The sequence below is a fragment of the Lottia gigantea genome (assembly GCF_000327385.1).
Source record: "Lottia gigantea unplaced genomic scaffold LOTGIsca_2, whole genome shotgun sequence".
Taxonomy (NCBI): domain Eukaryota; kingdom Metazoa; phylum Mollusca; class Gastropoda; family Lottiidae; genus Lottia; species Lottia gigantea.
Window position 1 is genome coordinate 6,724,226 of NW_008708400.1, and position 24,522 is coordinate 6,748,747.

At 30.6% G+C, this 24,522-nt stretch overlaps 3 protein-coding genes across 3 annotated transcripts; 2 read left to right on the top strand and 1 right to left on the bottom strand.

The window, feature by feature from the left end:
* Positions 1-2,445: 2,445 nt before the first annotated feature.
* Positions 2,446-8,416, top strand: LOTGIDRAFT_209165 (hypothetical protein; the record flags this gene model as incomplete). Its single annotated transcript, XM_009053557.1, has 7 exons — positions 2,446-2,650; positions 2,770-2,861; positions 4,794-4,900; positions 5,158-5,341; positions 5,916-6,046; positions 6,237-6,249; positions 8,225-8,416. The coding sequence occupies exons 1-7, from the start codon at positions 2,635-2,637 to the stop codon at positions 8,414-8,416; spliced, it is 735 nt and encodes a 244-aa protein (XP_009051805.1). The 5' UTR covers positions 2,446-2,634.
* A 58-nt stretch (positions 8,417-8,474) lies between these two features.
* On the bottom strand, positions 8,475-10,557 carry LOTGIDRAFT_228463 (hypothetical protein). The gene is made up of 2 exons (XM_009053558.1): positions 10,113-10,557; positions 8,475-9,446 (listed from the first exon to the last, which is right to left on the bottom strand). Exons 1-2 carry the CDS (start codon positions 10,325-10,327, stop codon positions 8,828-8,830), a joined length of 834 nt encoding a protein of 277 aa, XP_009051806.1. The 5' UTR covers positions 10,328-10,557; the 3' UTR covers positions 8,475-8,827.
* Positions 10,558-23,184: 12,627 nt separating this feature from the next.
* On the top strand, positions 23,185-23,591 carry LOTGIDRAFT_89195 (hypothetical protein; the record flags this gene model as incomplete). Its single annotated transcript, XM_009053106.1, has 2 exons — positions 23,185-23,277; positions 23,475-23,591. Coding segments are annotated over 2 exons (210 nt in total), but the record flags the coding sequence as incomplete, so codon positions are not given.
* Positions 23,592-24,522: the final 931 nt, after the last annotated feature.

Consider the following 24,522-nt stretch of genomic DNA (forward strand, 5'->3'; position numbering starts at 1 on the left):
TATGGGCTCGTATCACAATATCGAATTGTCATAAAAAAAATGTGATGTCAAACCTATACTTGATGTTTGACATTGTGATAGTCTGCAATTTGAACTGAACTTCTGGACATGACTGACATATACAGCCTTATGAACAGCAGTCATATCACTTTTAATCAACAAACCAATCACAGTATCAAATAATATTTTAAATTTATTCAAATTAAATCACAAATTTGAATTTGACATATTGTTGCTGTAACAATTCAATAAAATGCCATATTAATACAGATTCTTTTCACTTTCATGACATTTCCTCATGCACAGATATAGTATAGATATCATCAAGCATAACTGCGGGTGAGAAGATAAAGATGGGTTTCCTTATTATCATTCATTCATATAATAATCTGCTTATTTGACTTTATATGCCAAAACCCATCTTTAATAAGAGCTTAAGACTTAACGTCTCCAGCATTCTATTGCAATAGATCTAGACATCAGATCTTGAATCTTTTAAGTGCTTTATCTGATATAAGGCTCTACTAGCTGGTAAAGCAAATATTGCAACCCTATGTGACATAGACAAACTACTGTTAAAATAGTGCTCAATTGTAGAGCGATATAGAAATACCACTGTTATAATACTGCTCAATATATCACTTGTAGAGCGATATAGAAATACCACTGTTAAAATACTGCTCAATACATCAATTGTAGAGCAATATAGAAATACCACTGTTAAAATACTGCTCAAAACATCAATTGTAGAGCGATATAGAAATACCACTGTTAAAATAGTACTCAAAACATCAATTGTAGAGCATATAGAAAAAATACCAATACCACTGTTAAAATAGTACTCAATGGAGACCAATATAGAAATAGAATCATGTAGTTACTCAGAGTTTTACATTTATATGTGATTTTGTAGGATATCTCCAATGTCATTCTATATAAATGAATGATTTAACACATTAATAAATTCATAAAAATTTTCAATTCATCAGACAAGAGTGATATGAGAATAAACTTATTACACAGCAACCAGTAAGGAATATCAATTATTTTTATGCAACAGATGTATAGCTATCTATCATCTCATATAGAAACAATTGATAATTATATACAGTTTGTTAGATATCTGGCTTCAAACACATATAACTGGTAATTTGTGAACTTAGTTAGTATTTAGTTTAAATAACCACCCCACTTGTCATTTAATTATGGTTCCCAATTAATAAGCCACAAATTGAATATACTTGTAGGTTACTATAGTGCATAATGCATTGAACCATAACTGACTCTCATAGAAATAAACTAAAAAATAAAATCATCCAAAACTAAAAGTTTGAATTTTTTTTTAAACATTCTAATTAGTCAATTTTATGAGTTCAAGGATCAAGAAACATCCCACTGATCCATCATATTCTTAAAAACTATAAAAATAACAACAATTAGGGCAAATATAGCCTAAGTACACATGAGATTTTCTGCCATTTAAAAGTGAAAAAGATTTTCATTTGACTTTGGTATTAGTTATAACTAACATCTACAATTACAGTAAACTAAGACATATGAGAACAAATGTCAAATATCTCTAGCTAAGCTTAGTATTTATCCAAATTTTGTATTCTACTGACATAAGCTAATTAGCACTATTCATAACACTTTCAGAATTAAAATCTGATTTCTGTTCCCTTACAATCAAATAAAAGTGAAACCTTCTGCTGACTTGTTATTAATGTTCTCTTTTTTTTAGCCGAGGTAAGCTTAAATACAACCTGTATAGCACCATGCTCACAATCGTCAACATTTATGTTGTGGCCATGGCAAAGAAAAAAAGTCAAATTTCAATATATCAAGCAATTCTGAGCATTTATAATAAATAAGAAACAAGTTCACTTATTACAACAATATTTTCAAATGAAGGTAGATTAGCTTAGTTCAGTTGCTGCCCTTTGAACTGGTTGACACAGTCAAAACAGATTTGTTTGAGAATAAAAACACAAATAGCATAATGGTTAATTATGAAAAGTCTAAGAGCAAATAATCTCCATTTTTGTGCAATATGGGTCAAAATGAAGATAGAAATACAATCATGGTTATATGAAGATTTCATTTATTGGCGTCATTAGCTAAATGTCATTGATTTAGATGTACCGAGGCGAGTTGTTGAGTGTTCCAAATCCACCAACCAAAACAAGTCATAACAGTCTCAAGAATTCAATGTGGATTTTCACAAAAACAGTCCATTAATATGGTTAAAAATGACAACAAAACTCATAACTACCTGAAGATCGTATTATCTACTGTGATTGTACGGTAATTCAACAAGAAAACACCTGCAAAAATTGTTGAAATAAAATGCAATAACAAATTTATCTATCGACATTTTCCGCCATATTGGATTATTCGTACCCAGAATGCAACTCGTCCCACTCTGGTTGAGTAAACTAAAAGAAAATGGCTTCACATTGAATTCTATAGCGGTCTTTCAAATTGGAAAATGAAACCGTTATTCCAATAGGATGTGATTGGAAATTGATTGTTTTTATAATTCTAATATTGAACCAAATACTCCCGAAGACAATCTTAAGATTGAAATACCAGATCGCCTTCAGCTAAGGGGGGCAATCTTGGTAAACATTTCTAATGGATCCCCTTGCAGGTGAGTAAGGAAGAAAGAAACAAGTTTCTGGATAAATCAATTTAATTTCTTCCTCATCGTGAAAATATTAGAGTTTCGATACGAAGAGATAAATGTCAATTTCGTTTTCACCATTTCAGAGCTAAGATCATGGTGGAAAGTACCATGCATTGCCCATTTTTGCTCCTTATTTCGTGGGGTATTATTTGAGCAGTCAGATTTGGATATAGAGGTAAGTAGGGCATTATTAACTCTGTAATTAATACAATGTAGTAACTGGGGCACCACTGGGGTATATCAACCATTCAACTGGGCATTATCACTGATATTTCATGATTTGTTTCATAATATTATTATTAAATTGTCATATTTTGTAATACAAAGTATCTTAAACCTGTTGTTTTGTTGATAATAGCTGGGCATATATTATGCAAATTATCCTGCAGCCATTATATGCAGAAATATCAGAATTCTGAGAACTTTTCATTCAAGTTTCCCTGTTTATGTGTCAGAATCAATTTTTAAGGAAAGTTGCATTAATGCATTTGATTCTTCAGGCAGATTTCGAGGCTCAATTAGATTTCCGACAATTGCGTGGATGATGTCATCTTTGGATTTTTTGCGAAGCATGTTTTTGGGGTTTTGCGGGACACAGATAGTCTCATAAGGAAATTTAAGGACCAAAATTATAAATTGGGGTTAAAATTGACTTTTGTAAAGTTTTTGACAAGACAAATTTGGATTAAGGGGAAACAATTTTTATTGGGTTAAGAAAACAAGAGTTAGCTCCCTTCAATAGGAAATTGCTATAATTTTGTCAGGTTTGAACCAGTCTTTGTGATGAAACTTATTTAAATTTGTCAATTTCTCATTTAGACGGTGTTAAGTATGTATTTGACAGTATGTACCAGTCTTGTCTGGCTGTATCTTTAAAATGACAGACAATGTAGTCGTATATCAAGTCTAATAACGATGTATATCTAATAGTGCACATTATTGTTTCGAAGGTTGTCATGATTTCATATTTTTGATTTAAAATAAACAGCGATTTGTAACTTTCATTTCTAATTTCAATTCAAGATTCAGTTTTCAGACAAAAACTCTTGACAATGTCAAGTTGCACCATTCAAGATTTCAGACCACAGTAGTTTTCTGTCAATAGTCTTCTCCTTATTGGGGCATTTCATTGCTACTGTCATCTTTTATCAAGAATATTTCTCTTGATATTGAAAATTTTGCCAATTTTGGAGAGAATTGTGGTGCAATAAATAGTTATTATATATTAATGGGCTTAATTAGAACAATTGTTCACATGATGTCATCTTTGGATTTGCTTAGAGAAGACAGTTTTTTGGCTTCTTACCTTTGGCAGATATGGACAGTCAAATATCGAATTTAAAGGGGAATAAGAATGAAGGGGTAAATATAAGTACACTTGGCAAGATAAAAAATTTGGATTAAGGGGACATAATTTTTAATGGTTTATTTAAACAAGAGTTACCTCCCTTTAATAACAAAATCCAATATTTTTGACTAAATGAGTGTAACTTCTTCACTAGATATAATATATTTTGAAATGTTGATCAGTCATGTCTGGCTGGTGTCTCAAATTGTTTGATTATAAAACACGCTTTTGGTATGCGGGTTCAATTTTTGTGGCCTAGGCCTACTTTATGAAACTTAAATTGCATATTTTAAGATTCTGTTTTAAAATAAGTTGTAAAGGTGTTAAACATGCATGTAAATTGCAGTATAAAAGGGGGATAATTTTTTCCATAAAATATGAAAACAGGAGTTATTTCCTTTTAATAAGATAAAATGAAGAGTGAAAATATTACCTAGAAAAAACATTGTGATAGGTCTCACATGTTGAAGATTGACTTGTGATGTAAGGTCATGCTAATTATAGGCTATAGGGAATATTGAATACTAATTTTTTTAGAGAATTCTCTTCAATCTTTGAACTCTTTGGAATAATCTGTTTTAAAGATTTCAATTGTTTGAGCAAAGTTTCAACTATAAATTTGAACTACCTCTTCATTGTAATTGTCAGTCCCCTATAGGATCAATTCAAATTGTTGTTCTCTGAAGATATGTATGTTGTTCATTTTGCTGTTTTGCTCTCCCAGTTTCAAGTGATTTTCCAACATTTGATATATTGTAGGATTTAGAAGAAGCATTGTTGCAGGCAGTCTCCCCTGGTGACAGCCCGGTTATTCTAGATCTACTCTGTAGTTTATTGGAAGGTATTTATGGCAGAGAAAAATTGACGTGAGTATAAGATCGCCCTTGATTTTTAAACACCCATTCATTATCGCTTCTGTGTGACAGTTTTTTAACACTTTGCTTCTCTTTTTAATATATTGAGCTTTGAGACTAGTCAAAATAACATATTGCAGCATCTTAAAACACATTTTCATTGTGCGAAAACAATTTAAAATTCAATTTTCTTGTTTTAACTCCAAAAACAAACATTTTTTTCATTCAATTTTCTAAATTATAATTTTTATTCAATTTTCCATTTTTAGAGTGGTAGATTATGACAAATATCTAAAAGATATATTCCGTTACCAACATGCTATGGGTAATATTAAACGAAATCCCCTGGTGGATAAAACATACTTCGAGTTATCATTACGTCAGAAAGTGGACGTTCTACATGATTTATGTGATTTTAGATTGGAATCAGAAGATGTTATGGAAGTATTGAAGGTAAGGTAATATGTTACATAATACAGGAATTCTACCCTACTGTCACATCTTCAAAAACATAACACCCTGGCCCTGTTCCATAAGAAATTTTACTACAAGAATCAGTCGTAAATTTGGAATTTAACATTGAAAAATATCATACTTAAAGATGGGTTTCCTTATTTTTTAGTGTCAAATTAAGCAAATTATTTGATTATTTGGTGTTCCTAATCAATTATCATATATTCTTAATCATATCATTATGTCCTCATTGCATATAATTAAGATTTTTAACCAATCATAAATTTTAATGTCCATGTATGTACAGTCTGGATAAACAAAATAATACTTTTTGACCTTTCTTGATCTGTCAATCGTTGGAATTCTGCTGGTAATTCTCGTCTAATTTAGCTAATTATGAATGAATTATGGTCATGTGAAACAAATTGGTATTTTTCCAAGTCATATTCAAGTAAACTCTTTTACAGTCATATTGACAGAAAGTATGAATGTGTGAATGAGTTCAAGAGAAAGTTGAAGGGTACAAATATATGACCTGCTCATTACAACTTGAGCCTTGTATTTCTATTTCTAGGGTCACGATGGAGACAATATGAGAGTAGAACCATTAGGTCACGATGTTAATGGCATCACCTATTGGTATTTCTATGGTACCAGATTATACCAAGAAGATCCACCACCCAAAGAACCAGAGGAAGAAAAATCGTAAGTTGTTAGTTATTTCCCCTTAATCATTGAAAAGAAAATGATATCCACTGTGTGCTTGGAAGTTTGGAACAAAAAGAAAAAGACATTTTTCACCCATTTTTGCTCCTTTCCTTACTATTTGTGATTATCATCACTGAAGTTCAATATCCAGTTGCTATGGCCATAGAAACTCAAGAAAGCGCTAAAGCAAGGCTAAAATTGTCAGATTAAATGATAGATTGTCTATTTATCATTTCAGTCCAAAACATAAACATAAAAAGAAAAAAAAGAAAACAGAGAGAGAAGAAAGAGCTGAGAAAAGAAAATTAAAAAGGTAGAGTTTATTTTCTTCTTTTTGAACAGAAAATGAAAAATGATTTTGTATTTTTACAAAATATCTGACAAATGAAGGTCAACAGGCAATTTGTAATTTAGTACAAGTTTAAAATGATTGGTTTTAACTCCTCACTCAAATTGATGTATTATCAACCTTTCTTCACAATTTATTGGGTCTTTTTCTTTTAATCAGAAAAGAACAACGACAAGCTAAGAGAGAACGAGATGCTAAAAAACTTGCTGCTGAAGAAAAGGTAAAATTAGGTAAAGAAGATTCTACAGAGAATGTTGAAAATTCCACAGAGATAAGACAACGCCTCTCTCGGAGAAGTAAGCGCATTGCTGTCGAAAATCTTACTGGCATCATTGATGATCAACAAAATGATGATGTTGATGATGAACAAAATGATGATGTTGAGAATGAACAATGTAATGATGAAGAAATGGCTGACGTAAATGATGACGAACAAAAACAAGAATCGCCAAAGAGTTTGGAAGCAGAAGTGACAAATGAAAACCAAAATGGTCATGTTGCTGAAATTGATGGAGTCGAGGAAGAAAAAGCTATAAAATTAGAAACTGAATCACAAAGTTCTGTAGATGTAAAAGAATCAAACACAGAAGTAGGCAACAATGATCAAAAACCATTGATCTTGGAAGAAAAGGAAAAACCATTGGAAATAAAAACTGAATTACAAAATGGTGATGTCAAATTGGAAGAGAATAAAGATGGAGTCAAAAAAGAACTTGGTATCAAAGATGAAGTTAAGACAGAAATTGATGATAAAACCCAGATTAAATTGGAAATTGAGGACAAAGATGAAATTGCTTTGAAGTTAGCCATTGAAGAAATTGTGGATATTTCCTCAGGGGTAGTTGATGCCTTGACCCAAATTAAAGATGAAATCATCAAAGAGGAATTTGCTCCTAAAGCGGCCATTGAAGAAATTGCAGATATTTCCTCAGCAGTAGTTGATGCTTTGTCCCAAATAAAAGATGACATCATGAAGCAGGAAAACAATGCCATGAAAGTAGAAAATGAGTCAAAAATAGAGGTTGATGAAAAATTTGAATCTGAGCAAATGGAGTCGAAATCAGAAGTAAAAGAGTCAAAAATTGAAGATCCAAAACAAAAAATCCAAATTGACGATTCAGAATCTAAGGCAGAAGAAAACGATGATGTTATAGATTCTGAAGTTGCTAAGATAATGGAGGCGGTACTAGATGAGGTGGAAGGATACGAAGAGAGTGAAGCATTGGAGGAATATGTTCCAGAACTAGATCAGGTTGCTACAGAAGTTGAAGTGGAGACTAATGACTATGGGGAGGAGATTATGGAGGAAGGGGACACCTCAGTTGTGGAGACTGACGCCATTGGACCAGTGGCAAATGGTAAGACTTTTCAATTCTTTTGTACATTTGTATAGGTTGCATATTGTCATTACTGTAATGTAGGCTGATACTTGGGAGAAATATTCAGATAGCCCATCTTGGGAATTACACAGTCCTCTTATCACATTTTGTGGATGCAGTGAACACATTATTGATGGTTAGGAATTCAAATTTGTCCAATATCAAAGTCCAACACATTCACAACTAGATACTACATAATGGGTTGACTAAAATATAGAACTGCATGACACTTTTACAATTTCCAAGGATATATTAAGCTTCAGGAGTGCTCATATATTTCATAAATTAGATTGTTGAAAATTTTCCCTATTAATTCTCCAATGATCAGATAAAAATTCTATTCTACTGATAAAATTTTAAGAACTGTATACATATAGTATTATCTGGAGTTATCCCCCTTCAATCATTGCAGAAGAGCCCAAGCCAGTGGAAGAGGAAGAACCTCAGGTACCATCACGATGGCACATGGTTTGTTGTACTCTAGAAGACTGGCAGAATTTAGCTGAGTTCTTTAAGGAGAGTGAAGTGAAGTGTGAGAAGGCGTTATATCGAACTATTGTAGAAGATTTCTTACCAGAAATACCAAACATTGTGGCTGAGAGGGTAAGTTCTATTTTATATTGGCAAATACAATCTTAACATCTATCTCATCTTATATCAATTTGGACATGATGATAGAAAATAAAACAAAATAAATAAAATATGAAATAACAATCTTTATTCATAACAAAATATAAATTAACAATTTTAACAAAATATTTCCACAATTGAAAGTTAAAACAAAATTCATTCACACACTTAAAAACACCATTTATAGTCTCACACACTAAACGCTTCAATAACACACATAAAAATTTCATGTCTTTTGAGACACACTTGAGACATATTTGGATTTAATCCTTCATAATTTTATAAAAACATTTCCACAGAAATAAAATAAATTCATTTGGTCTAAAATTTGAAATATTATTCAAATTTAAAATCCATACTTATCACAATGGTTTTACCGAGTATTGTATATATTCCATCACCAAGGTAACAGTCACATGATCAATGTAATCCAATCAGAACAGGACTAAGACACAGCATAAAAACTGAAACAGTGATGTCACTTGTGGATGCACTGGAATGTGCTTGGTGTGAGACGAATTTTGTACCAATTCGAAGTCGCTGGGGTACATGAACACTTCTTGGCACTACATTGTAGAAAATGTTATATGTATTGTAGTTATTCCCCTTGTTTGAAGATTTCAGCACCAGATGGAGACGCTGTTTCATAATTTTAGCACGTTGACGCCATGTATTTTTTAATTTATTCCAAATTTCATTTTGCTGCTTTTCTAAAACTTTGTCTTTTGCTTCAAACATTTCCCATGTTTCAGAATCTTCATTGGAAATTTGTTCCTTGGAAATATCTTTTTCGGAAACCTCTTCTTGTGGCTTATTCACTACAGGTTTGACAGTTTGAGATTCGTAATGGTTAAGAATTGAATTTTGTTGTGGTTCAACTTCATGTACCTCCGTGTGGGGGGTGGCTGGGATACGACATAATCCATTCACATTGTTCACCCAATCAGCTCCAAGTTTCTCCTGAACACGTTTTATATTTCGTAAAGTTGGACAATGGGTCAAGGTCGAGTGCATACATAGTAACATCTTCTCATATTCACTGAAAAATATAAACAAATTATTATAAACATTTTGTAAGACTTAAAATGGAAAAAATCTACAAAATTTGTGGTTATGATATATGCTTTATGTTTTAATTCCCAAATATAAAGTCAAATCCATTCCATTGTTATCTGATATCTGATTAGTCAATTGTATTGTATTGTCAGTAAATTAGTTGTAAGGATGATAATGATCAGGTGTTCCCTAGTCTCTGTTAGTCTCAGTGTAATGTTATGATAATGTGATATCAGGGAGTTGTACTATAATTATTCCTTGTCAAACTCACACCTATTATTACGTTCAGAAAATTGGTGAGTCTGGTATTTCAGTTGCTGACTACTGACACTTGGTCTATCCCTTCAGAACAGAAAATTGGTCATGCCATTTTTTGACTTATGACATGTGTTTCACACCTTTAAATAATTATGACCATTTGAATCAAAACAGATAATAATAACTATAATTTGAATGGTATTTTTGAATGGAGAAAGAATGTCAAAATTTATACAACAGTATACTGCTCATTGAGAGAATCAAATTGCATATAATTGGAAGCTTATTGGGGATTTTACAGTACTATTTTAAAACTGTCAAGAAAAGTTGATAGTTTTGACTTGAAAAAATCTAAATAAATTATGAAAATGATAATGATAATTATACTTACAAGCAAATATGTTTTTTGACAATATTGGAAAAGGAACTTTCATCTTGAGTCTGTTGATATGTTCGGAATAATTTAGAGAATGGCTCCAGACATCTTTGAATTTTATGATTAAAATTCTGAAAACAGTTTCTATGTTTCTGTTTGTTGGCTGAGATACTGTAGATAAAAACTGTTAACAAACACAGGAATTGTCTTAAATTTACTTTTGGCACCATTTTCGCTGTTCTTGCAAATGTCTTCAACTTCTCTAAGTAAATCACTAGGTATAAATCGTTCAGAATAAAATTTATGTTAGTTTTTTTTAGATTTTTGACTTTTTAGAAGTTTCAAAACTTGTGTTTAGTATAACAGTAGTACAAAATCCAATATTGTTTCAATATTCAAACAACATGAAATTATTCTAAGACAAGTAAAATTGTTCAAATATCCAAGATGTTAACAGCAGTAATGTCCAAAGAGAAATGATGACCCTTTAACTGAGTTCAGGCTATTTATACAGTGTCCAGTGGTCAGGGTGATCTTTTGACCACATATCAATTGGTTTACTGCCATCCTTTGTCCATTGGTCAAGCTTGGTTGATTTCACTATCAGATTGTTAATACTGTTCACTGATTGGTTAAAATAGTTCAAGAGTTTGATAGTTCTGATTGGTGATTGGTCAATTCTTATCAATAGATGTTTGACCATTTCTATTCTTGTCCAATCATTTCTTTTCATTCATTCTTTCTCAGTTTTAGTCACTCTATCAATCATTGCTTAGTATTAGTTTGTAACAGTTTTATTCATTCAGTGATTACAGTTCAGCTGCCAAAGTTTTTGATGTGAACTTTGGTCAGTTTTAACTCTTAGAGAAAAAGAAATGAATAATAGAAGAAAAATATTTTTGATAATTTGACAAATAATATTTATTGGGTAATAATGAAGATGAAATAAATTGACTGTGCAGCAAAGTATGGACAGAGTCTTTGAACTAAATTCATATTCAAGAATTGGTGTATTTACAATTGATTGTTATTATATTAAAATTGTTAAGAGACAACAATAGTTATAGATATACACTTCTATTTATTCCTTTTGAACATAACGTTTCATTACACATACAGGTAACATTCTCAAGTGATGAATACTGTTCAAATTGTTATTATCAAAAATTCTTTAATTCAAAATGTGCAAAGAAGATCTTCATGTTTAGAAACTTTTATTTAAAATATATATCTAAAAATTATACTCATGGATATAGGAATTATTATTTGCCATGTGCATCTTCCAGATTTTGTGATAAATATTTTGACAGTTTGTTCCTTAATCTCCTCTGTACAGATTTGCTATTGAAGCACTGGCCTAGGTCATGTGTAAAATACTTCAATCTCTCAGTTTAATTTTAATACAGTCAGTTGTCAAACCTCTAGATTGATACTAGAATCTGTTAGTGTCATATCCATTCAAGCCAAGCTATGTCTATTTTTCACGCTCATATGGCCCTCATAATGCCACTTTGCCTCATTTGACCCCATGAAAAGATTCAAGGTTCATTTCACTTTCCTCATGTTAAACTTTATGCTTGCTTTATCATAATTTTGGCAGGTTTCTTAAAGAATTTTGAATAATGATGGCACTTTATTCATATGTCAAACTAATGGCTATGTTTGATTTTAAGAAAAAAGTGGGATATGATTTTATGATTTCATGAGTTTTATTCCCTCTATTAATAGTGTGGGTTAGCAGTTGTCTATGGGCAAATATTTCAACGGTCAAAATAATAGTCACTTTTGATTTCAAGAAAAGATTGGATATGATTTGATCAGTTCTTGAGTTATATTCCCTTTAATTATATAAGGATGTATTGAGAAGTAACAGAGCAATACATGACCAAATATGTGAAAATGACACAGAAACACAATTGTTAAACATGTTTCATATTTAATAGAAGCTATATTGAAAGTTTTACATATGTTTTGAGATATAAATGTTTCCCATGTGTGCCATATTAAACTGTAATTAATCTATGTAAATGATAGTATTACTACTGTCTGTCACTGGAGGTAGATAATCTTCTAGGTTACAGAAAACCCTGTAAATATTATGATAAGAATTAGGGTTGTCTAGGGCCTTCTGTAAATATTGATGTCTGGTTTAATTAGGTGATGTTTTTTAATTAGTTGGTTTGAATTACTAGGAACCCAAACAAAGATATTTTGAAATTTTGGTAAAATACAATACAATACAAATTGAACATATTCTCTTGAGACCATCCGTTTCAACTGACACAAAATTACTTACATAAATGCCTAGGTTAATGTTAAGCCGTGTTTATGGATTTACAAGGTTTCAGAGTGACATTAAATGTTCCTATTGGGATTACTTTTCATTGCCTGCACTTTATACAGTATTTGACAACTGGATTATTCCGTTTGGTTTGCTTTCGCACTGCAATCCTATCTGAATAGTCGCTTTCAGATTGCCAAAAAAGTTATTTAAATTAATAGGATAGAACCTGATTATTTTTGCAGTGCAAAAGGGGTAATAGATAATAATAGAGGGTTATAGGATGATAATTTGGGACACGACTCTAGTATATTTATTGAGGGTATGTCTGTTGCAGACTTGTTAATTTGTCAGTTATTGTATAATAAAAATGTCAACAGAAGATAATGAATGTCATTGTTGCTATTAATTATTTTCTAATTGCTAATTACAGAGACTAATAGATAAGATATATATATATATAAACATTTTGTATTTATTTGGAAATTTGAATTATCAATGAAGAACTTTTGCTAAGTTTTTTTATTAACATTTATGAAGTTGAAGATAGATTTTTGTAAAATGTGCCAGACTTGATTTTGGAATCTCTGCCAACATTTTCATAATAAAATAACTATCAGCAAAGGAAACTTCTAGAACTATTTAGACTTTGATTGGTGTGATATTGTTAAGGTAATTTTTAGATTAAAGGAAAGAATGCCAGACTATTGTCAGAGATAATTATTGAATATGAGAATTTAAAGGTTGGATACTTACTATTTCAAGTCAAAATATTATTTTTAGAATTAGAATCTGTCTTACACCTCTTATTGTATGTAAGAAAAAAAATGGATTTGTTTGGTTCAACTTAATTGATCAATTTTTGGCTAGTAATTTAGGGAAGAATAAAGAACAAAATTTGTCTTTTATCTTACTTGGTTTATTGTCCTATTGGAACCATTGGCAACCCTTTTGACCATCATCACCAACTGTTCTGTTAGTCCAAGTGATATTGAAGGTGGACTGTATTCAATATATTGCCTAAGTACTATATCCTTTACAGCATTTGTTTATTTTTATCAATGACTGTTAACAAATGAATATTAAAAAAGGTTTATAAATATTTTCCCCATTAGAAATTATTCTCATGGCTTCTGAGGGATAGTCTTTTGACTTTCTGGAAAAAAAATAAAAATTTGTTGGACCCTTAAATCAATGTCTACCTGTTTAGTTTTTTAATTCAAAGACTTCAAACCTTAATAAAGTGTTTATATACTTCCTCCCCAATTTATGCTGTAATATTAAGTCATAAGGAAGAGGTCTAAGAGTTTAATGCTCTTTTAAAGGGAGCCCTAGGGTATTCTTATGTGAGATCTCAATATATCAAAGGACCTTAAAACTTTGTATTGAGTTTGTTATGAAATAAAGAAAGTATATATCTATTGTAAGAGAATGTTGTATGAAGTTTAAGGTTGTATAAAGAGTCTATATACTCTATTGTTAATCTTTCTAAAATGTGAGTTCTATAAGGTCTGGAGTTGTATCCGTTGTGTATATATAGCCTTTGTTTCCTCTATTTTGAAGAGTTCTTTATTGAATTATTATGTCATTAGTTTAAGATTTATAATAGTTGGAGATCCCAGTTCCTGCTCACATATCATTGCTGCTATCTTCATAATGACAAGCTATTACATTACTTTGTCTTTTACCTTGAATGAAATAGTCACCTTTCTTGTTTCACAGAGTTTTGTTTTTGAAAATTTTGCAGAGATTTCATTGGATTGTACTCTGGCTAATACAGTCAATAATAGCCACTAACTGTAAACAATTTGGCTGCATGTGTAATGGAGGACTATGATTGACTGTATTCACTAGCGTACAATCCAATCAAATCACTACTTTTACAAATATCAGTGATACAAGAAAGGTAGCTATTACAGTCAAGGCTTGACATTGTGAAGATGCATTGCCACATGTACTATGGATCTTATTATTAATCACCTGTAATTTATTAGACTGTATGTCATTGAAATATTACATTATAAGTTAGATATTAATAAATGTCTTTAAATTTAAATGGTTTTTAAAATCTGAAAATTCTAGTTCCTGCAAAAGATCAGGATCACAATATAAATTATAGTAAAGATAAAGATGCAGATATATTAATTTGTTATATTTTCTTTGACCTTTCTCAACAAGCCGATACGAAAAATGTATTGCTTAGAAATGGTTTATCTTTTTATGATCTTCACCAAAGGGGACCAAGAATAAATTTAACTTCAAAGTCATTTTTGTAGACCTCTATAGATTCTCAGATAATTTTTACAATGCAAGAACTTGATAAGCCATAATTAGCTTTAACCCCTACCCTGGTCATTTGACCCTTGCTAGCCATCCCCTGGGGTGAGGGGTATAGAAAATATGATCTCAGTTTTAAAATACAGTCCCATTTCTAATCTTTTACATAGAAAAAACCCTAAAGCCCCAATTATCATCTAGAGTATTAAACTAGATCCTTGTGGGAAATAAGACATTTTTTGGTTTTTTTGTTTGAAAAAGAAAAATTTATTTTAAGTACTTTAGAGGTTAAGAAAAGGAAGAAGAACATTAGCTTATTATGGTCTAAATAGGGCATTAACAAGGGATTGGTTTATTGCTTTGTAAAAAGGGTTTATAAGAATTTTTGCCTTTTATCTTTAAAAAGTTGAAAGTTGCTTTAAATTGAGAATGTAAGATTTTAGATAAAAATGAGATTAGAATAGTTTAATGTGTGATTAAACAACTTAATTTATGACATTTTGAGAACACATCACAATGAATTTTGCAAATGCTTTACTTCAGAATCTATTCCATTGTTATAACAATCATCCAAGACAATTTAGAAATGATCATTTATGTGTTCATTTCATAAGTTCTTTCTATTTATTATTTGATGTAGTTGTATTTCACATAGAACAAATTTGACCATAGAAAACAGAAACAATCATGTAAGTGCTAAAATATAATTATTTGAAATGTATTGTTGACTGTGAATAATGTTCATTAATTCACGTTAATTAGGTAATTAGCAGGTTAATGAAGATAATTAAAATGTCATTATTACCTATTTACTGGACACAAGATCAGTATCATAATGCTAACACTGTTTACTTGATATCATTTTAAGAAAGATTTTCAGATTATGTGAAAAGTCACTGATTTTTAGGTGAAAAAAAACCTTATTGTGGATTGATTTGCCAAAACAATGTTCAGAAACTACTGTCCAAGACATCATTATGAAAACAAGAGCACCTTGCACATGTGGTATCTGATCATCTGAAAGTAATTCTTTTTAGAAAATATCATAAGAAGGCTCTAAATGTGAACATCATGTGTTTGTCACATTTTGATTCTGTCAACAAATTGTCAACAGTTTACACCAAACTGTGATAGCAAAACATAGAAATTTTAAAACTTGTGAAAACTTTCAAATTGTAGTGTAAAATTTACTTGAGAAGATTACTACCTAGTGTTTATAATAAGGGGAGGTGATGAATGATTATCACTTTCTATTCCGACCTGGAGAATCCCTAGGGTGGGGCTGAATACCCTGACCCACTTGACATGGCCAGGGTTATTTTATTCCTGGGTAGGGACACAATGGGATGACCCTTCAAATTATTAGGGACAGTTATCAAAATGTCACTCTCATGGGGAGACACATAATGGCTTTGACCTGTTTGAAATACTCTCAGAGTGGTCTAACCTTGGAAACATTTAGCCCTAATAGATATACATAGAACACTGAAATATTATTCATGTTGCTTTTATTAATTTATTTATTATATATGGAATCAAGGCAAAGCAAGATATCGAAATTAGCGCTCCAAATGAAATATTGATTAAATTGAAGGACTTCTAAAGAAGGTGCTAGCCTTCTATTCTTGGTCAGATTGTCCTGAATTAAGTTCAACCTTTGACATCTGCCTACTAACTTGACCAGTGGTTAGTTATAAAACAATAATCAATAGTTGAAGATGATGGTTTAAATGTTTAATTGTCTAAATCTCTTATTTTATTATTCTAATCTATTGTTTCACAAACCTAACTCAATAAATCATCACTGTATTCTACCAGAGACCATGTACAACATGAGATCACTTTCATATTACAGTCTTCAGGACATGACTCAGCTGTCTATAAAGCTAGTGACCATTGGTCAGTGTCTGGACACAAGTTACTTTCCCCATGTGAGGACACCAGTTGATTACTGTCATGTAATGAGACCATCTAATAAATGAAGTGTTGTCTGTTGTTTTCCTATAGAAGATGTGTTTATCAAGCTTGCTTTGTTCTTGGTTACTATCATATAATAAGATACTCTGATTTGGCCAAATTAACAATAATATTTATTTACGTACAAATTTATTTATTCATCAATATATCATAAATAAGAATTTATACTTCTGCTTTTCTGCTTTGCAAAGAAACTATTCTACGTGGAGCTATTTTACAATCATTTACAAATTTCTTACCATATAATAACCTGAAAAGTTTATGATATGAATATAGAAATTTTCAAGAGAGATTAAATTTCTTTAAAGAGTGTAGAGATACGTCCATCTGTTTAACCCTGAATAATCATGAAGGTCAATGTCTAGCTCTAATTATTATCACATTAGAGTCTTATTTAGTTCTATTAAAATCATATCATGATAATTTCTGATAAAGATTTACCCTCATGCCCTAATCATTAGTTTATCAGGATGTTAATCACTACAAATTGATCAAATCTATATTTTGGAAAATACTTTTTTGTACTTATTTTAAAAAAAATGCTCAAATCAGATACTTGTTTTGTGAACCAGCAAATTATTGTCTAAATTTCAAGGAAAGAGCCAAATTTTCTGACTTAAAAAGTGGCTGATATGGTTCTTCTTGTGGGTAGTTGGTAGACGTCCCAAAATCTTCATTAACAGATTGGCACCAAGAGTTCTGAAAGGGTGTGAATTATTGTAGTGGATTGCATACCATGTGTTAATTACTTTTAATAAGCACTTTAAACATCTTTAATTAATATATATTGATATTGTAGTCAGTATAGTAATATAAGAAGAGAAAGTTGATCTGTATTTGACAGATGGGTAAAGGTCTAATATATAAACTATATCTCAAATTGTTAATAATATTCTATAGTAAATGATAATCATGTTAAATTGACCATACCTAGAAGATATTTATACTTGTATTGTTAGTAAATAAACATAATTCCTAGGTTTAATGGTGGGAGAGTGACCATTAACTATAGGCCAACTAAAATAAAAAAAATTGTGTAAGGTGGTTTAAGATAATGCCTATTTATATTGTGCTTTTAACACAGTCTCTATGATGTAAGCATTCTTATGCACTAAGTTTTTGCTAGAAGGGATTCTGGAAACAGGCTGTAAAAACTTTACCACATTGTGGTTTAATGTGTTCCAGAAGGGTTTGCATTCCCTGCCTTGTTAGCAGCAGATTTCTTAATCAATCAAATATATAAATATATCGATAGAAAAGGCCCCTGTAAATATGTATATTTGGGGTATACTTTAGAATAAGCAATGATACTCAACTTCTTGATTTATTTTTAGTTTTTATGTAGAGTTGTTTTTTGGTACGAAGTACGAAAACCAAATAATAAAGAAACTTGGCCTTATATTTGACACTAGTATAGTTTATTATTATGATTATTAGTATGGCTGATAGTATCTTTAATAAACAAATTATAATGATAGGTATATACTATAATCATAGTACCGTAACTGACACTAACACCTGTTCACTATCCATCTGGATTCAAACAGATTTAAATCTGAAATTTGGTTATTTTATTACTATTTATATTCACAATATTCTTTACAGAATTTAGAAAAATTTATGATTTTTAAAATTTCTTAAATTAACTGAGGCAGTCAGTTTTGATTAAGACAGGACTGACTTGAATTTTCTTTTTAAATTTTTGAATATTTCTGAAAGAATCTTATGTTTTCTTTTAGTATTATTATTTATTATATTAATATATGTATATTTCTATACAGGTTCTCAAACTGGTTAAAGTACATCTGAGATTCCCTCAAAAATCCACGCTATATATATTTTCACCAAATTAATTTACTCTGAAATGTGATAATTACCAAAGATTTTTATTTTTTAATCCACAAAAAATCAAATCCCAGAGTCTAATCTGTGAGAAATTTCAATTGAAAAGAGTTAAATCCTCCCTGGAGGTGTAATTTGATTTCAAGGTCATAAGAGAAGGTCATAAGATTATTACAGTGCTTGAGGGTTTGAAACTTGAAGATGTGATGAAGAGTAAACCTAGGTATTTGTTGTTTAATCTATCTGATTGTTTGTATTTATTAATTGGAAATTAATTATCTCATTAGGCTCGAGGCTGATAATTAGATTCTGACTGAAGTAAAGTTGCTGAAGCTTGTAAGTAAAAAAAAGATTCTCTTTTCTGACATTGGTTGTACAATCAGGGACATTTTATCTCAGCACCACTCTCTCAGACATGTTTCAGTTCCTAACTTTTTAACGTAATGGATGGAAATGAAGAATACCAAGAACAAAGTATAAGATGATAATAAAAACACATAGTCTAAAAAGACCACTGACCTAGTCAAGTCACAAAGAAATAATTTATGATTAAAAATATCAAAATTTTCAATAAATTCAGAATTTCTGATTTGAGTGTTCTGATTATTACCTATTATGGTAGTTGAATTATCATCATTCATTCATATAATTTCTGTAATTAAATTTCATGGGTCTTTATTCAATCCGGTTTTTAATTCTTATTTTATCATCTATTGTTCCTTGATCACTTTGTTACTAAATTACAAAATAAATCACAAATTTTAATCTTAAATATCTATAAATCAAATATTGGTTTATGATTTAAAATTAATTGCATTTTCATCCTCTTTCAAATGGACCAAAAAAATCTGCTACCATCAACTGGATGTGAATTAAATTTCTTAAAATGAGATTTTAAAGCGTTAAAGTAAAGATTATTGAAATGGGTTTATATTTCTAAAAGGTTGCCGTTCCTATCAAGACTATTTGTCAATTTAAATTTCTTTACATCAAAGTTAAGGATTGGTTCAATTTGAAATCCATCGACGCAAGTAAACAAAAAATCAATCATCTTAGTAATCAAAGGCCTTTCTAAAGTCAACAAAACTGAAAAAAGTTGATGATGGACAATGTTGAAATAAATGACCATTCATTGAGGGTCGGTTTCTAAATCAAAGAAACTATTCTCATTCCTTTCACGCCTACTATGAATAGAGCTGTGAGGAAAACGGTCAAGGAATGCCGCTAAACAATGAAAATAGTGACACCCCTACTCCGACTGGATAATAAATCTTTAATTCAGACAACATTGTTTGAATAAAATGACCGCTAGGACAATGGTCAGTGAGGTCTGAAATCAACAATAAATGACCTAACATTCAACCCTGTGTTAAACTCTCGTCTTAAATTTCTAAACTTTGAACTTTTTTCTTTCAAGTACCAGGAAATAGAGTTTTAAAGTTGAATTTTTCTGACCCCGGTGAAAAATCCTGTTTTAATGAAACTCTCCAAACTTTGATGTTTTTTGCAAATCTTAATGGATAAATTTTTGAACTGTTGAAATATTATTAATGTTATTTTTAAGGTGTAAATTTGTTGAGAATCTCTGTTTTACCTCATAAAATTAATGTGTTAATTGATTATATGTTTCAGTTTCAGAAAATAGAGCTTGAGATAGTCTTTCATGAATACATGTTAAATGATAACTGAGCTCAATGTATCAGTTTTATTATGAATAATTATTTAAAAGAAGAAATGTTTATGTGATATTCAAAATATTATTAAATTTATACCATAAAAAAATCTTATGATAATAATTAGTCGTAAGTGTGGTATTTTATATGAGAAAATTATCATTAGATATTTTGTGGAACAGAGATGAGACTTGCAAATTACTTGAGAAATTAGACTCAGAAATTCTCATTTAAAAACATATCAGGAATATTTATTTCAAGAATATTTTAAATATGAAATGATGTCCTTAGGGCACCAGAAATCTTTTAAAACTTTAATTCATTCTACATGAGATTGATTAAAATAGATATTGAATGGATCTTAGCTGGAGGCAATTATGTTTGAGTAGATGAATTCCTAATCTGTTAGATTATGAGAAACCATACCATTGTCATTTATAAAAAAATCAATAAATATGTATCTTGGGAACAATTCACAGAACTTAAAGAGAATGAAATCCAGATTTAACAAATTAACATCATCTACTAGTGATTCTAGTGTCACGATTTTACTAAATAACCAAATGTTTAATACATGTCAAATAAATATAACTGAGAATTGTTGTCTTCTTGAGCCTTAAGAACGACTTCAAATATCATATGAACACAATAAATAACTGTCAGCACCTCCACTTCAATTCACAGACTTTTGTCCAATGAGCAACTAAAATTCCTACAGAAAATAAACTTCTCTCAAAAAGCTATTTATTGTTATTGCAATTTCTAGATAGTAATTTATCCACAATTTGGTATACAATATGAAGAGCTCAAGAAACCCTCGAACAATAGGGTCAAATAATCACAGGTCAAAGTTGATCAATTGAGAGGTCAAAGTTGAACTATTGAGAGTCTAAATGGCAATGTTGACATCTCTGTCTGTAACTTATTGATTTGATTGTCTCTATTGATATGCCAGAGTACCTGTTGAACTGAGTGATAAGGGTAGGGTAGTGATATCACTAGTGTTTGTAAACTGTTGACATCTAGTGACAGTGACAGAATTAGAAATGTCAGGTCAAATATCACATTCTTCATTTTCTATTACAACAACATAGGTAGATTTCTTTTGAAAAACATCAGTCAACATGAATATTTGAGTTGCTACCTGTTATTTTAGATGTTGACATTTTGAAACATTATTAAGAATGTTTCATGGGTATTTTATCAGATTATGGGGTTGGAAATAATAAGAAAACCCACAAAATACAAAGTTAGCAAATATCTTGTCAGATAACAGAAAATCCCAAAACATGAAATATAACATACAGATAAGATTGCAAAAGCCTGATCACATGTCAAATAACCATTTAAATATATCCAATATTCATGTAGATTTAAAATCCAGATACTGAGTTATCATATCTCAAGTTTTTTTTATGTGCCTCTTGAAGTAAAATAACTTTCCATTAAATATTACTTTTAATCCTTGATACAAAATAGGTGACACATACTGTACCACATACATATATAAAAGTTGCAAATAAACTCAATTTCATACTTCATAAACATAAACTATTTAACTTTTAAACCATTACATGAATAATAATATTATACCAGATAAAATTCAGATTGTAAGTGATCAACATGCAAACCTTCATAGATTGAATATTGGTGTATTTCAGGAGAAAGAATTAGCTAGACGAGAAATTCAGAATGCTCCAAGACGTCAATCTTGTAGATTGGAAGTTAAACGTATTGAGCAGGAAGAATTGGTAAGTTTTATCTGTATTATAGATGTATACCCAGGATTTCCTTAGTTAGATAATTATACTGCAAATAATAAATTTATCATTGACAACTTTTTGGCATAAGTATGAAAATTTTTTGTTAAAGCTTCAAAACAGAATCTCTTTACACTACAGAATCACATAAAGTAATAAATATCCATATATGGCAAGGATATAAACTGAGGTTCTGAGTATCTTATTGCTTATCTTCTTACAGTGGTCTTTCCAGGTCTGTCAATAATATGACTTACTCTGGTTCTCTAGAATATGCTAAAAGAACGTGGTCATCTTGTCAAATATGGCACACTTGATTTCATAATTCTAATATCTAAATATAAATTATTTTTGGGAATTTCTGTAGTATAATGACTCAATCTAATACAGATGTTGAGTTATTGCCCTTGATTTACTAAAGATTATTTATTTTATCAGGAAAAGGTTAAAGCTGCCCACGATGCAGAAGAAGAGAAGTTGAAATTACAGGAAGAAGAAAGAAGAATGGAGAGAATCAGACAAGCTAGGATTGAAGATCAGAAACGAGCTAGAGAGGAACGAGAAAGGGTCAGAGAAGGTAAAAAAAGCTATCTTCATATTAGATTTCTTCATCAAAATTTGTTGAAATTCAACACTAATCTGTTGGAAACTTTGGATTAACTGAGCTGAACTAAAAGTGAAATGTTGTTTCTTTATGGCTGGATGTTTGATATTTCAGAGAGAGCCAATAGAATCAAGAAACGAGAAGAGAGAGCCAGAATGTTAGCAGAAGGTATAGAAATACCAGAAGAGTTACGGAACTTGGATAGTCCCCCGCCAGAACCAGAAGTCAAAGTCAAGTATGTAACTTCCATATTAGGAATTTAAAATTCTGTATGCTAGAATAACTAAATTTAAAAGAAAAAGAGACAAAATGAATATTTCAAGGAATGCATGTTGGTTTCTTGGTAGAATTTAATATTAATAAAAAAAACTGGCTGGGGATATAGATAAAGAGATCTGTAAGATAATTAGTGTAATTAATTAATTAATAAATTATTTTCAGGAATCTGATAGTTGATAATGAAGTTACAGTCACTATGTATAAAAGTAAGACATTTTTAATAATTTTTTTCATTTCAAGTTGCAAAAGGGAGCCTAAAACCATTATTTCTTTTCAATGAGTTTCTCGCTATTCAGTGAAAATTCACCCAAAATTCAAAATATTAAGGTTTTACTCATAATTCATTATTCAGGGGAAATAAATCCATTTAATGACACTGTATTTTATACTTGTAGTTCTTGACAGTGTAAAGAACCATCCTGATTCCTGGTTATTTTGGGAACCAGTGGAAGAAACGTTTGCTCCAGGATACTTTGAAGTTGTAAAGGTAAGCATTTGTAAAAAAAGAAATATAACATGTCATGTTTGGCGTACCCTCATGCATTTTCTAGATATGCCGAAAGTCTCTGTTTATGCAGAAGGGTATTGTTGAACTTTTCTTCTATGACATGATTCCACTTGTGATTGGTTTAGTTAACTCATGATTTCAACATATTGAATCATATCCTTATGTTTTATTTTCAGAACCCGATGGATCTGATGAGGATAGAAAGTAAGATTAATGAACGAGACTATAAAACAACGGATGATTTTATTAATGACCTTCACCTTATGTTTGATAACTGTATACTCTATAATGGAACTGACAGTGGTAAGTTATGATTAGATTTCAAGGGGCACCTGTTTAATGGCGCTTGCTTATCTCTAGAGATAATCATAAACACAAACAATCAACTTATATTTGAAGTAAATGGAGGATTAATGTATACAGTATTTCTATATTGCTTTACATATCTTCAGTTTACCTTAAAGTCTTATTACTCTTCTTGTTTATTTTTGAAACGTGTCCCCAGATATTAATTAACATTTGTAATTTAAATCAATGATTTTACTTTCAGATTATGCATATATGGCTGAATCACTGCGAGCTCACCTGAAGAAAGTCTACAAGAGACTTATGCCTAAAGAAGAACAACAAGAAGATGCTAAAGATCAAGTTTTTGAACCGATTGTAAGAGAACCCAAGACTAAACCAGTTAAAAAGAAGCGACCTTACGTTGAAGGATACCATGCTTTGTATGAAAAAGAAGTAATGAATGTAAGTTTGCCTTGAGCTTTATTACAGTACTTACAGTCATGGAGTCACCTTCAAGATAGTTCATACTCAGCCATCTGGAACAATTGATACCACTCTACAACTTGGTTTAACTCTGCAGTAGCTCTTTTCACAGTCTACAGAACTAATAATCTTCATTGGGAATTACGAGTACAATGAAATTTCTTAAAATTGGCAAATATTTTAATTTGTTGGACATAAATTTTGTCTTGTGCTCTTGAAAAGTCATCAAATTTAATAGTTTGATGTAAAGTCAAATGAAATACTATGTTCTGCTATCTCAGATGTATGTCCACATAAAAATTAACTTTGGTTTTTCACATTTCAGGATATGAGGAAAGTTCCACCAACAAAAAGTTCTGGCACATTTAAACATGGCAACTACATGGTTCATATGATGCCAATCAGGAAAGTCAGCAAAGATACAGTGTTTCAAGAAGTAGACAAAGAGATCGA

Excerpts from the sequence above, each read along its gene's own strand:
- LOTGIDRAFT_228463 (XM_009053558.1), bottom strand. The coding sequence starts at position 10,327 with ATGGTGCCAAAAGTAAATTTAAGACAATTCCTGTGTTTGTTAACAGTT. Across the intron at positions 9,447-10,112 it reads GTCAAAAAACATATTTGCTT|TGAATATGAGAAGATGTTAC; the intron begins GTAAGTATAATT and ends TATATTTTTCAG.